This window comes from Balaenoptera borealis, assembly GCF_965194805.1.
Source record: "Balaenoptera borealis genome assembly, chromosome: 2".
Lineage (NCBI taxonomy): Eukaryota > Metazoa > Chordata > Mammalia > Artiodactyla > Balaenopteridae > Balaenoptera > Balaenoptera borealis.
Genome location: NC_138867.1, coordinates 96608068 through 96626691, shown reverse-complemented (window position 1 = coordinate 96626691; position 18624 = coordinate 96608068). Strand labels below are relative to the sequence as shown.

The 18624-nt window shown below is 41.1% G+C and overlaps 2 protein-coding genes across 3 annotated transcripts in view; both read right to left on the bottom strand.

The window, feature by feature from the left end:
• Positions 1-17776, bottom strand: part of LVRN (laeverin) — a 164618-nt gene extending 146842 nt beyond the window's left edge. Inside the window, exons 1-3 of one of the 2 annotated variants that reach the window (XM_082375682.1) lie at positions 13764-17776; positions 12660-12747; positions 6116-6185 (exon numbers count right to left, since the gene is read on the bottom strand). In XM_082375682.1, coding sequence (XP_082231808.1) covers positions 6116-6185; positions 12660-12662 — 73 coding nt within the window. In that variant the 5' untranslated portion in view covers positions 12663-12747; positions 13764-17776. Of the gene's footprint in view, positions 1-6115; positions 6186-11787; positions 12748-13763 lie in introns of both variants that reach the window. The other variant, XM_082375681.1, reaches the window with a different exon arrangement.
• Positions 17777-18107: 331 nt separating this feature from the next.
• Positions 18108-18624, bottom strand: part of AP3S1 (adaptor related protein complex 3 subunit sigma 1) — a 68330-nt gene continuing 67813 nt past the window's right edge. Inside the window, exon 6 of the mRNA XM_082378514.1 lies at positions 18108-18621. Coding sequence (XP_082234640.1) covers positions 18493-18621 — 129 coding nt within the window. The 3' untranslated portion in view covers positions 18108-18492. The remainder of the gene's footprint in view (positions 18622-18624) is intronic.

Here is an 18624-nt window from a genome sequence, read left to right as displayed (position 1 = left end):
TTTAGGGAACCTCCATACCGTTTGTTCTCCACAGTGGCTGCATTAATTTGCATGCCCATCAACAGTGTAGGAGGGTTCCCTTTTCTCCACACCCTCTTCAGTATTTATTGTTTGTAGACTTTTTGATGATAACCATTCTGACTGGTGTAAGGTGATATTTCACTGTAGTTTTGATTTGCATTTCTCTATAATTAGCAATACTGAGCATCTTTTCATGTGCCTGTTGGCCATCTGTATATCTTCTTTGGAGAAATGTCTATTTAGGTCTTCTGTCCATTTTTTGATTGGGTTGTTTGTTTTTCTGATATTAGGCTGTATGAGATGTTTGTATATTTTGGAAATTAATCCCTTGTCAGTAGCATTGTTTGCAAATATTTTCTCCCATTCTGTAGGTTGTCTTTTCATTTTATTTATGGTTTCTTTTGTGTGCAGAAGCTTTTAAGTTTAATTAGGTCCCATTTCTTTATTTTTGTTTTTATTTCCATTACTCTAGGAGACGGATCCAAAAAACTATTGCTACAATTTATGTCAAAGAGTGTTCTGCTTATGTTTTCCTCTAGGAGTTTTATTATTTGGTCTTACATTTAGGTCTTTAATCCATTTTGAGTTTGTTTTTGTATATGCTGTTAGAGAATGTTCTAATTTCATTCTTTTACATGTGGCTATCCAGTTTTCCCAGCACGACTTACTGAAGAGACTGTCTTTTCTCCAGTGTATATTCTTACCTTCTTTGTTGTAGATTAATTGACCATAAATGCATGGGTTTATTTCTGGGTTTTCTATCCTGTTCCACTGATCTATTTGTATCAGGTAGATTGCTCATGTCCATGTCACTTAGTTCTTCTGGGGTTTTATCTTGTTCGTTTGTCTGGAACATATTCCTCCGTCGCCTCATTTTGTCTAAATTTCTATTTGTATTTTTATGTATATGGCAGGTTATGTTTCTCTACCTTGGAGAAGTGTCCCCCTGTAGGAGATGTCCTATGCATCCCAGCAGTGAACTCCCCTCTTGTCACCCAAGGGTCAGGGGCCAGCTGGTCCCAGGGTAATGTCTGGCCTGCCTTTGCAGATTCAGTCTATAGGCTAATTGTTTGGCCTGAGGTGTCCCAGCACTGAAGCCTACAGGTTGTTGCATGGGGCCAGGTCTTGGTGCTAACGATCCAAGCAAGATGTCAGCCTCCAGGGGAGTTCATGCAGATAACCACTACTGATATATCCGCCACCAGTGCCTGTGCCCACAGGGTGGGCCACAGCCACCCCCCTGCCTCCCCAGGAGACCCTCCAAGACCACCAGGTAGATCTGGCCTAGAGTCCTATGAAATTACTGCTTTTGCCTTTGGTCCTGGTGTGAATGAGATTTTGTGCATGCCTTTTAAGAGTGAAGTCTCTATTTCCTCCAATCCTGTGGAGCTCCTGCAATCAAGCCCTGCTGGCCTTCAAAGCCAAATGCTCTGGGGGATCCTCTTCCAGAAACCCAGACCCCCGGGCTGTGGGTGGCCTGATGTGGGGCTCAGAACTCTCACTTCTGTGAGAGATCATCTGAAATATAATTGTTCTCCAGTTTATGGCTGTCCCACGGGGTGGGGGTGGGGGCATATAGGATTTGATTATATTGTTAGTCTGCCTCTCCTACTGGTCTTGCTGTGGTTCCTTCTTTATGTCTTTAGTTGTAGATCTTTTCTGGTAGGTTTCAGACTTTTTCATCGATGGTTGTTCTGCAGATTGTTGTGATTTTGGTGAGCTCATGAGAGAAGGTGAGCTTAGGGTCCTTCTACTCTGCCATCTTGGCCACTTTCTCCCTCATTGTGGTTTTGATTTGCATTTCCCTGATGGTTAGTGATGCTGAGCATCTTTCCATGTACCTGTTGGCCATCTGGATGTCTTCTTTGGAAAAATGTATACTTAATGTTCTTCTACTCATTTTTTAATCAGGTTTTTTTTTGTTGTTATTTAGTTGTATAAATTCTTTATATATTTTGGATATTAACCCCTTATCTGATATGCAGTTTGAAAATATTTTCCCTTATCCTGTAGGTTGCCTTTTCATTTTGCTGATTGTTTCTTTTGCTATGCAGAAGCTTTAAAATTTGTTGTAGTCCCACTTGTCAATTATCACTTTTGTTGTTTGTGCTTTTGGTATCAAAAACCATTTCCAAGACCAACATTGAGGAGCTTATTCCCTGTGTTTTCTTCTAGGAGTTTTATAATATCAGGTCTTATGTTTAAGTCTTTAATCCATTTTAATTTTTGTGAGTGGTTGGAGAAAGGGTCCAGTTTCATTTTTCTGCATGTGCTTATCCAGTTTTCCCAGCACCATTTGTTGAAGAGACTGTCCTTTCCCCATTGGTTTTTCTTGGCTCCCCTGTCAAATATTTGTTGACTGTACATGCAGGGCTTTATTTCTGGGCTCTTGATTCTGTTGCATTGGTCTATGTGTCTATTTTTATGCCAGTACCATACTGTTAATTACTATAGTTCTGTAATACAGTTTGAAATCTGGAAGTGTGATGCCTCTGCTTTTGTTCTTCTTTCTCATGATTGCTTTGGTCTTTTGTGATTCCACTCAACTTTTAGGATTTTTTTTTCTATTTCTGTGGAAAATGTCATTGGAACTTTAATAGGGATTGAGTTGAATCTGTGAATGGCTTTGGGGTTGGGGGTTGATGTCAGCATCATGGTGGCATGAGTTGTCCCTTTTATCTTTCCCCTTTTATTTGCAACAAATTGGTTATTCACAACCAAACAAACGTGCTTCTTCACATTACACCAGAACACAGAGGGTGGGGTGGGGGAGGGGAGGTGAGACTAGTGAATGCAAAACAAGGCAGACATGCAAGGGAGACAGAGAATTTGTGGAAGTCCAGACAGGCTAGCAGGAGAATCAGGCATGCCATTGGACCAGGCGAGAGACCAATTTGGAGGCAGAGGAGAAGGAGAATCTCAAGAAGTCAGCCCTCCTTCCCCAGGGTGACATGACATGCTCTGGGCTTTCCCAGCAGTAGCAATAGTGACTTCCCTCACAGAGGAGGTGGAAAGCAAAAGGGTGTGAGTGACTGACCACTGGGCTGCACAGGTCACAGAAGGATGGATCTGTTTCTCTCCAGTAGCATGGATTTCTGAGGAAAAACCTCTGTGACTGATGGGGGCGGAGGGGAGGAAAGGAAAAGAGGCAGACAAGTATATCAAAGGCCATTAAAGGAACAAGTGCCCTGCTGTCGGCTTCAAGATTTCAAGGGGCTTCCCTGGTGGCGCAGTGGTTAAGAATCCGCCCGGCAGTGCAGGGGACACGAGTTTGAGCGCTAGTCCGGGAAGATCCCACATGCCGCGAAGCAGCTAAGCCCGTGAGACACAAATACCGAGCATGCGCTCTGGAGCCTGCGAGCTACAACTAATGAGCATGCGTGCCTAGAGCCCATGCTCCGCAACAAGAGAAGCCACTGCAATGAGAAGCCCGCACACCACAATGAAGAGTAGCCACCGCTCGCTGCAACTAGAGAGAGGCCACGCGCAGCAACGAAGACCCAATGCAGCCAAAAATAAAATAAAAAAAAAAAAAAAAAAAAAAAAAAAAAGATTTCAGCAGGAGGTTCAGCCCCAACTTGAGGAACTCCCTACTGGGCAATGGGCACCCAGAAAGCCCCAGGGGCTAAGCCCACACTACACCCTACTCTGCTGCTAGCTTTTTCTAAGCCAGTTTGTTTGTTTGTTTGTTTGTTTTAACCAGGTGCTCCCAAGTGCAACCCCAGAGCTAGTTCAGGTGAAGGGAGCCAAAAGCTTGACCAACGGCGCCACCGTGTGGAAAACAAAAGTTTCTAATTGCCCATCTGTTAAACTGAACAAAGTAAACAAGAAAGGTGTGTGGTGTTTCAAATGCAACAGCAGAGACACATTTCATCACTAAGAAAAATCATGGTAATATGGTGTAACAAAAAGAACAATAATTCTCTAGCAATTGAACCCAAAGGCACAGGCTATTGCAATCTAATTGATAAAAAATTCAAAACAGCTGTTATGAAGAGATTCAATGAACTACAAGAAAACTCAGAAAGGCAATTAAATGAACTCAGGAGTAAAATGAATGAATAGAAGGAGTTATTTACCAACGAGACGGACATTTTTAAAAAGAACCAGACAAAATTTCTGGAGGTGAAAAAGTCAATGAATCTGATAAAGAATACATTAGAGAACTTAGGAAAAGATGCAGAAAGATCAAAGAGGAATTAGCGACCCACAGGATAGAAACGTAGAAATGACTCAGAAGAGTAAAGACAAACTAAGATTTTTTAAAAGTAAAGAAACCCTATGAGCACTATGAGATATGATGAGAAAAACAAATAAAAGAATAATTGGTCTACCAGAAGGAGAAGAGTGGAAGAAGGGAGCAGAGAGTGTATTTAGAGAAATAAGAGCTGAGAATGTCCAACCCCTGGGGAAGGAATTGGACATACAAGTCCAAGAAGCTAATAGAACACCCTATTATCTCAATGCAAAAATAACTTCCCAAGATACATTATAACGAAATTGTCAAAAATCAATGATAAAGATAGAATCTTAAAGGCAGCCAGGGGAAAAAAAGAAAGTAACCTACAAAGGAACTCCCACTAGGCTATCAACATATTTCTCAGCAGAAATGCTACAGGACAGGAGAGAGTGAAATATATATTCAAAGAGCTGAAAGGTAAAAATTGCCAGCCAAGAATACTTTATCCAGGGGTTACCCTTCAGATATGAAGGAGAAATACTTTCCCAGACAAACAAAAACTGAGGGAATTCATCACCACTAGACCTGCCTTGTAAGAAATGCTGAAAGGATTCTTCAAGTTGAAATGAAAAGATGCTGGGACTTCTCTGGTGGCACAGTGGTTGAGAATCTGCCTGCCAATGCAGGGAACACGGGTTCGATCCCTGGTCCGGGAAGATCCCACATGCCTCAGAGCAACTAAGCCCATGCGCCACAACTACTGAACCTGCACTCTAGAGCCCGTGAGCCACAACTACTCAAGCCTGTGCACCTAGAGCCCGTGCTCTGCAACAAGAGAAGCCACGGCGATGAGAAGCCCATGCACTGCAACGAAGAGTAGCCCCCACCTGCCACAACTAGAGAAAAAGCCCCTGTGCAGCAACAAAGATCCAACACAGCCAAGAAAAAAAAAAAAAAAGATGTTAATTAGTGACATAAAAGTAAATCAAAGTGCACTATACTCTAGCAATGGTGAAAAATAAACAGTCAGAACATAGATGACTTTTTAACAATTTTAATTTTTCCAATCCACAAACTTTCAATTGTTTGTGTCTTCTTCAGTTTCCTTCAACAAAGTCTTGTAGTTTTCAGTCTACAAATCTTTGACTTCCTTGATTAAATTTATTCCTAGGCATTTTATTGTTTTTGAAGCTATTGTAAAAGGGATAGTTTTCATTTCTTTCTCAGCTCTTTAGATTTTTAGTGTATAGAAATGCACCTGATTTCTGTATGTTAATCTTACATCCTGCAACTTAACTGAATTTGTTGATTAGTCCCAACAATTTTTTCATAGAGTCTCTGGGATTTTCTATATATAAAATCATATCATCTGCAAATAATGTCAATTTTACTTCTTCCTTTCTGATTTGGATGACTTTTCTTTATCTTGCTTAATTGCTGTAGCTAGGACTTCCAGTACTATACTGAACAAGAGAGGTGAGAGTGGATATACTTGTCTTGTTCCTGATCTTAGAAGAAAAGCTTTCAATTTTTCTCCATTGAGTATAATATTATAATGTTACCTGTGGATTTGTCATATATGGTCTTGATTATGCTGAAGTATGTCCCTTCTATAACCAATCTGTTGAGGGTTTTTACCATGAAAAGATGTATTTTGTCAAGTGCTTTCTCTGCATTTATTGAGATGATCATGTGATTTTTATCTTTCATTCTATTAATGTGGTGTAAAACATTTATTGATTTACATATGTTGAACCATCCTCACATCCTAGGGGGATGAATCTTACTTGGTCATGTGTATAATCCTTTCAGTGTGTTCATGAATTCATTTTGCTAATATTCTGTTGAGAATTTTTGTATTTATATTCATCAGGAATAATGATCTATAGTTTTCTTGTCTTGTAGTGTCCTTACCTGGCTTTGGTATCAGGGTAATGCTGTCCTCCTGTAATGAGTCTGGAAGTGTTCCCTCCTCTTCAATTTTCTGGAATAGTTTGAGAAGAATAGGTGTTAAGACTTCTTTAAATATTTGGTAGAATTCCTCCGTGAAGCCCTCCAGTACTGGAGTTTTGTTTGTTGGGAGGGTTTTTGTTTTGTTTTGTTTTGTTTGTTTTATTTTATTTTGTTTTTACTAACTCAATTTCATTACTAGTAATTGGTCCATTCAGATTTTCTATTTCTTCCTGATTCAGTCTTGGGAGGCATGTGTTTCTAGGAATTTATCTAGGCTGTCTAATTTGTTGGCATATAATTGTTCATAGTAGTCTCTTATGACCTTTTGTATTTCTGTAGTATCAGTTGTAACATCTGCTCTTGCATTTCTGATTTTAATTTATTTGCGTCTTCTCTCCTTTTTTTTTTTTTTTTTTTCTTGGTCTAGCTAAAGGTTTCTTTAGTGTAGCTAAAGGTTTGTATATTTTATCTTTTTGAAAAGCCAGCACTTAGTTTCATTGATCTTTCCTATTGTTTTTTCTGGTGTGTATTTCATTTATTTCCACTCTGGTTTTATTATTTCCTTCCTTCTGTTAACTTTAAGATTAATTTGCTTTTCTTTTTCTAGTTCTTTGAGATGTAAAGTTAGGTTATTTATTTGAGATCTTTCTAATTTCTTAATGTATGCATTCCTTGCTATAAACTTCCCCCTCAGAACTGCTTTTGCAGCATCCCATAGGTTTTGGTATGTTGTGTTTCCTTTTTTGTTTGTTTCAAGGTATTTTTTTATTTCCCTTTTGATTTCTCCTTTGACCCATTGGTTGTTCAGAAGTGTGTTGTTTAGTTTCCACATATTTGTAGATTTTCCAGCTTTCCTTTTGTTATTGATTTCTAATTTTATACCACTGTGGTTGGAAAAATAGTTGGTATGATTTCAATCTTCTTAAATTTGCCAAGACTTGTTTTTGTCCTTTTGCATGATTTATCTGGAGAATGTTCTGTGTGCACTTACCAGAACGTATATTCTGCTGCCGGATGGAATGTTCTATATATGTCTGTTAGGTCCATTTGGTCTAACATATGGTTCAATTCCAACATTTCTTTGTTGACTTTCTGTCTGGATGATCTAGCTACTGCTGAAAGTGGGGTATTGACATCTATTATTGCATTTGTTGTCTCCTTCTCCCTTCAGACCTTTTAGTGTTTGGTTAGTATATCTAGGTGCTCCAATGTTTGGTGTGTATATTTATGGCTGCTATATCTTCTTGATGTATTGACACCTTTATCATTATATAATGACCCTGTCTCTTGTTACAGTTTTTGGCTTAAAGTCTGCTTTGTCTGATATAACTATGGCTACTCTACTTCTTTTGGGTTTCTCCTTGTATCTTCTTCCATCCCTTTACTTTGAGCCTATGTGTGTCCTGAAAGCTGAAGTGAGTCTCCTGTAGGCAGCATAAAGTTGGGTCTTGTGTTTTTATCCATTCAGCCATTCTGTGTCTTTTGCTTGGTGAAGTCAATTCATTTATACTTAAGAGTATTTAAGATATGTAAAGACTTACTATTGCCATCCTATTGATTGCTTTCTGGTTGTTTTGTATTTCCATTGTTTCTTTTTTCCTTCTGTTTATGCCTACATTTGTAAATTGGTGATCTACTAGCTTTATGAACTTGGATGTCCAAGACTCTCCCCACGTTTGGGAAGTTTCCAGCTATTACTTCTTTAAATAAACTCTGTTCCCTTCTCTATCTCTTCTTCTGAAACACTTAACTATTCTAATATTTGCCCTTTTGATTGAGTTCCATAGATCATTCAGGCTTTCTTTGCTCTTTTTTATTATTTTCCTTTGTTCACTTCCATGTTGTTTCTAAATTCCTACCTTCTAAGTCACTAATTCTATTTTCCACCTAGTCTGCTACACATGCTCTTTATTGTAATCTTTTCATTCACTCTCCTGCTCCAGAATTTCTGTTTGGTTGTTTTTTATCATTTCTATCTCTTTGGTCAAGATCTCATTTTGTTTGTTCATGTATTTTCCCCCTAATATCATTGAACTATCTTTCTGAGTTTTCTTGTAGTTCACTGAATTTCTTCAAACAGCTACTCTGAATTCTTTATCAGCTAGATCACAGTTTTCTGTAGCTGTGAGCCCAGGTGATGGAGAATTATTCATTTTAGGGGTGAAATATTTTCTTGGTTTTTCAGGTTCCTTATATTTTTGTGTTGCTGTTTTTCCATCTGAAGTAGAAGACAACTCCTTAAATCTTTATTGGTTGCCTTCAGATGGGGCAGTGATCACTGGTGCTGCTATATCTGGGGTTTCCTCAACTTTTGAGGGTAGACCTGCTCCACTCTCTTGTTCCCTCTTGAGGCGGCAGAATTCTTAAGATTTTACATCTTTTCTTACTCTTGTAACTCACCAGGCTGACTGCTGGAAACCTCTTATGTCTTCCAGAAGGTGGCGCTACAGCTCTAGTTTGTAGTTTCTCCCTGGTCCATTTTTCTAAGAGCACTCTGATTACTGGACCTGCTCTCTCACCTCTGTACTCTGGAGCACCCATAAGGATCCATCCACAGAATGGCGGGGGGGGGGCGGGGGGGGAGGGGCACGGGTAGGAGTGTGGGTTTAGCACTCCAGGTGATGCGGGTGCCCATGGACCCAGTGGTAGGATTTTCCAGTGGGATAATCCCAAAAGCTTGAGGGTGACTTCCTGCTGAAGTGCTGAAGTAGTCAGCAGGAACCTCCTTAATGCCTTTTGATATTCTTATCTGCTTCCTTCCCTTTGTCCTCCTCTCCCCAGTCATGGAGGTCCCACCTCAGTACTCTGGGTGCTGCTGGAGAGAAATGGGTTTCTCCGGATGTAACCCACAAAACTGGGGTAGCTGGGCACTCACTCACAGCTTTCCACCTCCTCCACAGGAGAGGTCACCAATACTTGACAGCTTAGCCCTATGTAGGCATTGCCCTGCATGGGGAAGGGGGCTCTGGGAGAGTTCCTTCCTCTCCACTGTGTACAAACTCTTATCCTTCCCGTCTTAATGGTGTACTGGTATCTCCCCTCAGACAGGCTGGACTTGTACAAAATCCTCTTGCTCCTGGGTATCTGAATAGGCCAGTACTCTCCAGGTTTTTCCCCTACTGGAGTGAGCAGGGGTGGGGCAGGCTCGCTGACTCCCTTGGGTCTGCAGCCCTTACCATGTCTGTTTGTCTATTTTTGGAAGCACAGGTAGGTGAGAGTCCTCCCAGGTCCCTTGGTGTAGGGTGGTAGGTCCCACAGCTCCCCACGAGGCACTTTTGTTCATGGAGAGATGTCTAATTAATTGCTAAAAAGCGGGGAGAGAAAAGAGCAACATCTTACGTTGCTATGATGCTGACATCACTCCCTATCAATTCTTAGGTATCAATCTATTACAGAAGGTAATTCTGACATAGAAATTATGTTCTCCAATTTCTGTGATCTTACATGGGTAGTAACCACACCTCTTCTTCACCTGCAATAATTGGTTACTCTTCAGTTTGATCTCTCTCTCCCTCTCCACACACAAAATACATATATATTTTAACATCTGGTTTTGGAGTCACACTGAGTGAGCTGTGCTAAGTCAGCAGCTGCACCACCAGCAACAGAGTCCTAATGAAACCTATCTCCCAAATAGCTGTGATTTTCACTAGACGAGTCATGATAGCTATTATTTTTGGTGCTCTGAAAGACACTTTTTTTAGTCAGACTTCAATAAGCTATGGAGGAATGGAGGATGAGGACTCTTTTCCTTGCCAACAAGATCTTTTGATATGAGCATCCTGAAATGAATGGAGGGCTGCTGTAGATTAAAGGTGAATACAACTCTTGTTGCAACCCTGGAGGAAGCATTTCTGGGATCCAAGACCTCTGTACCATAGATCCTAGAGTTTGTGATGACAGGAAACACAAATTCCCCTGGTGGGTCACTGGGAGTGGTGTAAGTCGAGCCACTCCTACTTCTACCCATTGGTGCCTGGACCCCTGTGGTCTACCTGTTGGGAACAGAGCACCATATAACAGTTGTCAATTTAGGCACCTAGTGCCTCAGGTATGCCTTTGTAAAAGACCATTACATTGCCCTATCAGTCCAGCAGCTTCAGTTGGGCAGCATATAACAAGGTCAGTTGACTTCATGGTTCTGCATTAATTGCAGCACTTCCTTTACTGGATTCCTTGGTCCTTTGTGATGCTATGTGGGCTCCCATGTAGGTTGATCAAACCCTTTGTAAATCCTTCGATAGCGATGTTGGTTGAGGTCATGCAGCCAAGAAACAAAAGCTCATATCCAGAATATGTGTCAATTCTATCAGGATTAATTCACTCCCCTTTCTAAAATGGAAGGGGCCCAAAATTAAATACCTGCCACCAAGTGGCTGCTTGGTCTCCTCAAGGGAAGGTGCTGTATCAGGGGCTCAGCATTGGTCTCTGTTATTGGTAGTTAGGACATTTGACACAAGCAGTAGCTGAATCAGCCTTGATGAGTAGGAGTTCATGCTGCTGGGCCCACGTGTAGCCCTCAATCCCTGGATCTTCCATTCCAGCTCCCGTTGTGTCAACACTGAGGCCAATAACAGAAGCACAATAACACTGTCCTGAGTCATTCTATTTGGCAGTATAGTGTCTCTTCAGATGATTTCTATAGGTAACACATGATTCAAAAATCTTCATATTTTCATGCTTATTCCTATATAGGTCTATCCACATGCCTCTTCCCCAAACCTTGTCCTTGATCTTCCAATCTTTCTCCTTCCAAGACTTTGGCTAACCAACCAAGTCATTAGGTATTGCCTGTGAGTCCTTGGGCCACTTTTATCTTCACATAGAGTGGATGCCCACGTATATAACCCAAAGTTCTGCCCACTGGATTTCTCCACACTATTATCTTTCCCTGGAGCTGAAGGAGAGGCAGTGGTCAACAGTGGAGAATGAAATTGGGATCAGGACTTGTGCAGCTTATTTATGCCCTCTGGCTCCATTCTTTCCCATGTATCACTTGCATCTTACTACAGATTGTTGCTAGTTCTGCCAACCTTATGATTTTGTGACTTTGACAGATCCCAGCTCAGCTCTGGATGTATGATCACTTCTATGATCAGATGCTTGTCTCAACCAGGGCCCAGGAGTACCCGAGGAACTGTTTTTCAAATTACGTGTAATTTTCCACTACAGGTGGCATTGTCTGACTGCAGTGGGGTTTATGTTGTAATTGTTCAACTGGGGGATGCCATAAGCAGCACATGGCATCTTTCGCCATAACTAACAGCTCTGATATCATTGGGTCTATCAGGGAGTATGGTTCAAGAGGGAGGGACACTTACATTGCAGGCTGGACCTGCTGCAGATCCCTTTCCTGCTCTGGGTCTCACTCAAATCTAGAAGCTGTTTGTATGAATGGGCTGGAATAGTGTTCCCAGTATAAAATATGCTGCCTCCAGAACCTGAAGAGTCCCACCAACCTCTGTGTTTGCTTCTGAGTGGGGGAGCTGTGAAATACAATACTTTGTTTTTTACTTTGAAAGGGATAGGTTGGCATATCCTAGATCATCGGATTCCTAAAAACTTCACTGCTGTGGTAGGGCCCTGAATCTTCACAGGGCTTATCTTCCACCCATGGAGGGCATGTACCTTACCAAAGGCTTCGATGTGCTTGCAACCCCTTGTTCATCCAGTTCAAGTAACACAATGTTATCAAAATGTGGACCAATGTGATAGTATATCCAGATGACCCAGATCCTTTCTGACTATGTTATGTTCTGAGGGCGAGTTAATATCCATAGTACACTGTTATGTGTCCATAATGTGAACTTTCTGGTCCTCCCACCTAACAGGGATGGAAAACAAGGTATTTAGCAGATCAATGGCCATATACCATCTATCTGAGGCCTTGTTCATCTTCTCTAACAAAGATACCACATCTGGTACAACACCTACAATTAGAGCTACAACTTGGTCCAGTTTGCAGTAGTCCACTGTCATCCTCCAGGATCCACCTGTAGGGAACTGGTCAATAAATGGGTATGTGATGGAGGCCACCATTTTAAAATCTTTTAGGTCTTTAAGTGTCGTACTAATCTCTCTCTTCCCCAAGACGCAATATCGTTATTTATTTCCTATCTTGGCTGTGAGTATGGGGGCAATTGCAAAGCTTCCACTTAAGTCTTTCTTTCTATAATAGCTCTTATGCCACAGATAACTGTCCATGCCAGTTATATTCGGGGATGGGGAAAAATGACCAATAGGTGGATTTGTAGACCTGGCAGACTCACTATGAGCTATACCTGGGCCAGGACTAAATTTATTACCTAGCCCCCATATGCTCCCACTGTAATGGGGGCAGGGACCAAATGATGATATTTGGTCCCTAGTTATCAGTGTCAGCTTGGAAACTGTGCCTCAAAATCCTCAAAACATTGGGTATTTTCCATTTCCCAGTGTATGGTTATCCAAGTAAATAAATCCCTTTAAGGAAGTAGTTGAAAAATCATTAATATTATGCACTTGCCATGGTGTGCAGGGTCCTTCCTCCTGGAGATTTGGTCCTTCTGTCAATCAAGGAGTTCTGGGTCTGAGAACTGGCTCAGGACCAGAAACTGGAACAAAAGTAATGACTTTATTGCGGTGGCTGCTCTCAACCTCCTGATCATCCATTTTTTAGTTCTTTAGATTATCTAGATCGGGCAACACCCTTACTGCCTGACCATCTACCTTGTACCTACCGAAGCTTCGTACCATTAACCATCTCTATAGCTCTCTGTGGATCAGGATCTTTGGTTGCCACTCTGACCCTGCAGTTCATTAAGATAATTAGCCCACTATGCACCTCCTGGTTAAGTGCCACAACCTGGCATCTATTATTTCACGATCTCATCATCCCCACTGTTATCAGGGCACCCAGCTCTGTGGCAGCATTTCCTACTATAAGTCCTGGCCTTCAGAAGACAGCCACTACCGAGTTTCTAAATGATGCCAGTGTCCCTGTAAACAGTGACGTATTCCTTATTGCTTTGGTAAATGGAGGAACTTCTGGGCTGTCTTGCCTTACACAGTATATTCACTTTAGCCCACACACTTCTCTAAGGTTTGTAATCTCTTCTTCCGCTTGTCTGCTTGGATGTTCTGTTATACTTCACTTAGCTGGGCCAAGTGTAGTGGCTCAGCCTTTCTCCAAGCTTCCAAGAACTACCCTAGCAGTGTATCAGCACTGTCTCCTCAGGTCCCTGCCAGAGTGTTAAATGTTCTATCATTGGAGAGCTTACATATAAAACACTCTCCCTCATCCAGCTTTATGTTCCTTCCCCCTTAAGCCAGAACCCTCAGGATCCAGGCCCAAATATATTCTCTTGGCTCTTCCAGGTTTATTCTGGCAAGGTTCTGCAACAACTTTGGCAACGCTAGCACTTCCCTGGCCCAATTATGTTGTGTCTCGACCCGACTGGCTTGGTGATCAGAGCAGGTGAGGCAAAACCTGAGGAGGGTGCATGTTAACCTGCAAGGCAGAAGCTTCTGCATCCTCTCCAAGCAAGGAGGAGGAAGGGAGTGAGTGGTAGCTTAATGGGAAGAAGTGGGCTACTTCTGTAGGTCCGTATCCAAGATTTTTGTCCCTGACCTTGGCTTAGCAGACATGATGAGGCTGGAATCCAATCTTCTCTTGAACTTTGCCAATCTTACAGTTAAGGCCTGGGCCTGATCCTCAGCTTTTTCTGTCCTCCAGCTGCAAGAGATGAAAGTCTTTTTATACATTGTTAAGAAGCCCTTCTGGCCTTCATACATAGCCTTTAATTGGTAATTAATCACTCTCAGCATTTCTCTAATGGAATGAATGCCTGCAAGAACAGCCATCCAATTCCATACTCTTCATAATTACTAGTTCTCTTATATTTCTCAAATGCCTGAGACACTGTGCCTACCAAGGCATTCCCGGTTCACCATCAGTGAGAGTTTCAACAATTACACTGCTATGGCATGCTAGTGGCGAACCATGCTCCACCTGCCACCGGTAACATGGTCTTCAGTTGACAGCCTGCCAGAGGGTGGTCCAGCTCCAAAATCTCATTTTGGAATCTGCTTCCTCAGACCATTCTTGGCTCTAACTGTCTTAGGTGGGCTTCCCTGAAAACCAGACTGAGATAGTGATTTGGATGCAAGCTCATCACTGTGATACGCCCTTGGGATCAAAGCCTGAAATCGAAAGGAAGTAGATGAGGCAGAGGGACGAGTTAAACTGCAGCGCAGTCATGACAAAGGCCTTAGCCGATCCCATGGGTAGCACTGGAGCTGGGATGGCCTTTCCGAGCTGTCCTGCCTTAGCCAAGTGGGTTGGGCTTTTATAACTTGGATGTAGGATGTCTTTGGAGAGGAGTCGTGACTTCAGGTGAAGTAGCTCCCTTCGGCTGGTGGCAATTCTCAGCAAGTCAGCTGAGTGCTCTTATAGCCACCAACACTGCCAGCAGCTGAGGAAATGAGTGCTTCAGTCCTAAAGGATGCATGCCAGAGCATCCACTACAGGCACCGAGGCACCTTCTCCTCTGCTTTACCCCAGAGTCCACATGCACAGCCTCGGAATTTTAAAATATCACCAATACCAGGATTACAGAAAACAATTTAAGTTGGGGGGTGGGCAGGGAAGGTCTTTTTGTCTTTAGTGGTGTATAGTCAAGAGTTTTAAAGTCATGTGAAGCAGTTCCCCTTTGGGTGATTATGCCACCAACTCATCACATAGTTCAATTTATCTGCTTTGCTTTTAATTTTTAGGGGTTACTTTTTTAAATTTTAAGTTCGATTACTAATTACTTAAAATAGTTACAGGGTTTCAAAACAAGGTACATTGCAAGAAGTATAGCTTCTATCCCCACACTTCTGCCCTGTTTCCTCCTTCTCACTATATATGTATGTTGTATATATGTGTGTGTATGTATGTGTGTATATATATATATGGCTTATCCTTTCATTTAGAAGTACACACAACACACACACCACTCACTCTCCCTTTTTCTTAGATAACTGGTAGCATACTGTGATGGTTAATTTTGTGTGTCAACTTGACTGGGCCATGTGGGTGCCCAGACATTTGGTCAAACATTCTGGGTGTTTCTGTGAGGGGGTATTTGGTTGAGAGTAACATTTAATTCAGTAAACTGAGTAAAGCAGATTGCTCTCCCTAATGTGGATGGGCCTCACTCAATCAGTGGAAGGCATGAATAGAATTAAAAGGCTGACCTCTGTCCAAGTATGAGAAATTCCTCCTGCCTGACTGCCTTCAAGCTAGGACATCGGCAGTTTCCTGCCTTCAGACTTTGAGTTGTATAATAAATCTCTTAAACAAAATAATCAACTTGATGATTTTATTTAAAAAGATTTATTATAAGGAATGCACCCATGTGATTATGGAAGCTTATAAGTCTCAAGGTCTGCAGGGTGAGTTGACAAGCTGGAGACCCAGAGAGCCTAAGGTGGAGTTCCAGTCCAAATCTGAAGGCTGGAAAACCAGGAGAGCTGATGGTATAGTTCCAGTCTGAAGGCGGGCAGGCTTGATACACAGGATGAACCCATGTTTCAGTTCAAGACTGAAGGCAGGAAGAAGCCAACATCCCAGTTTGAAGGCAGTCAGGCAGGAGGAATTCTTTCTTACTTGGATGAGGGTCAGCCCTTCTATTCTATGCAGGCCTTCAACTGATTGGACGAGGCCCACCCACATTAAGAAGGGCAATCTGCTTTACTCAGTCTACTGAGTTAAATGTCAGTCTCATTACACACACACACACACACACACAACTACTGGTTCTGAAGAACCCTGACTAATACACACACCATCAATATACTTTTTTCCATCTTGATTTTTTTTCACTTAACATTATATTCTAGGGATCAATTTTCAGCAATATAGAGAGATATTTTTCATTTTGATAGCTTCATAGGACTCCATAATGTGGATGTAATCCAGCTTTTCAACCAATCTCCTTCTAATGGACATTTGGGTCATCCCAGTCTTTTGCTATTACAACTAGTGTGGTAGCTACAATAACTTATTCAACCATTTCCTTACTGGTGGGCATTTAAGGTATCTCCAGTTTATTATTATTATTATTTTGCTTTAAAAAGTTGATGAAATAATTACCTTTGTATATAAAGATATCCAGGAATGCTAAGAGAATAGAGAGTTCCCAAAGTGAGTCACAGGGTATGTATGATATGTGTATTTTTGATTTTTAAAAATTTTCACAGAACTTGGCATATTATTTTTTTTTTAAGTTACAGTAAATTACATTCCCATGAGCAATGTATGACAGTTCTCATTCCTCACATCCTCTCCAACACTGGATACTGTCACCCCTTCTAATTTTTGCTAATATGACAGGTGAAAATAAAATCTAATTGTCCTTTAAACTTGCATTCCCTGGCTACTAGTGAGATTAAGCATCTCTACATATTTAGCGGTCACTGAGATTTAGTTTTCTATGACTTGCCTACTTGTGTCATTTGCACATGACTGGGTTTTCTTTTTCATACTAGAATATAGTAAAAGATGAAACCCTTTTGACTATTTCTTGAGGTTAAAGTATGATCCGGCCCAGAAGTTTCCCTAATTTTGGTACATTCTAACCAAATCAAAACTTAAATCTTTCCATAATCCACCCCCACCCCCCAAAAAAAGGGAAAAGAGAAAAGTGTGGTACTGCATATATGTCCATGAGGACAGGGACTTGTTCACCTGGCACATTCAAATGACTGAAGACCAGGGACCTCCCTGCATGTTCTGCTTAGCATAACCTTACTCTAGGACTTTTATACATCTCTGAACTGATGGAAATCCCAATAATCACAGACTGAGTTTCCTGTTGCCTCAGTAGGATGGGGCTTAGAGTCAGATTAATTTTATTTAGGAAAAATAGTGACTTTTCTTACACCTCAGAGCTTGGAGTAAAATTCATACATGCCACACATCTAAGGAAATGTTTCAAAAAATAGTATTTGGGGAGGGAGGACTAGAACTAGAAGGAAAACCTTAGTCTAACTGGAAGAAGAATCCCACTCATGGATCCCAAGATAAGATTAAATAAGAAAATGTGGGCAAATTATGAGAAACCAGAATACAAGAGTATTAGGACTTAAGAAAGTTTTGACTTTGGGATGAAACAAGTGGGGCCCCAAAGGGGTTTTTTTTTTTTTTTTTTTTTAATTTATTTATTTTTGGCTGTGTTGGGTCTTCGTTTCTGTGAGGGCTTTCTCTAGTTGCGGCAAGCGGGAGCCACTCTTCATCGCGGTGCGCGGGCCTCTCACTATCGTGGCCTCTCTTGTTGCGGAGCACAGGCTCTAGACATTCAGGCTCAGTAATTGTGGCTCACGGGCCTAGTTGCTCCACAGCATGTGGGATCTTCCCAGACCAGGGCTCGAACCCGTGTCCCCTGCATTAGCAGGCAGATTCTCAACCACTGCGCCACCAGGGAAGCCCCCCAAAGGGTTTTGTGTTCAAAAGCAACTAAGTATTTGCTATGAAATTATTTTTCATCATCTCAGCAAGAAGGGATCAGATGCAAGACTTAAACCTATGTGTATAAAATGGATTTTGCAATTTCTCAATATGGATTTTAGAAAAAGATTTGTCATCTCCCACTCCAGATCTCATCCTACACAATATACTATGAGATACACTACTCTTGACTTGTGAAATAATTGAGTTTTAGAATAATGAGGTTCTGAATATTAAAAATATAAGTATAAATTAAATAAATCAACATTAACAGCTGCTTAACAGTGATAAAATATACTTTTATTTACTTCGTTGAGTCAGAGGGTCGTAAAAAAAATTATTGCTAAAGTAGATACCAGGCAAACAGAACGGTGCTTTAGAAGTCCAGTTACCTTGGAGTTTATTTAAACTAAGAGAAAAAGGTCATAATGTTTTCATGCAATACATACTTCGTTCTTTAAATAACAATTCTGACAAATAACAGAAAGAATTAAGGAATGTTGTATTTGTGATCCATATAAAACACCAACATTTTAGGTTATACATAATTTAAAGAAATGTCCCAAACACTTTTCAAAATACTGTAGTAGCCAATACATAGAGGCATGCCTTAGGTGGCCATAGGAATGCAGTTTAGAAAATAAAGAAAAAAATCACACTGTAACTACTCAATTTCTTCAAAAATCACTGAGCAAGAAAAGCAACAATGAACTTCCATACTGATTTTACATAACTTCTATACAGTACCTTGACTTAAATCCAAGAGCAAAAGTTAAGACTCTCCTCCTCTATTTTTGGTAAACAACTGCATGGTAAACTTAGATGACTTTTCCCCCGGATTTTACCTGGGAGTGGCCTTTTAAATTTTTTATTTAAAAGAGGGCAGGTTTGGCACTTTTATACTGATGTCACCAATGTTAATATTTCTTGGGATCTCAGGAAGATTCATATTCTTTACAGCTGATACAGCACGGGCTGGAGCTCCCGCTAAGCCAGCCTG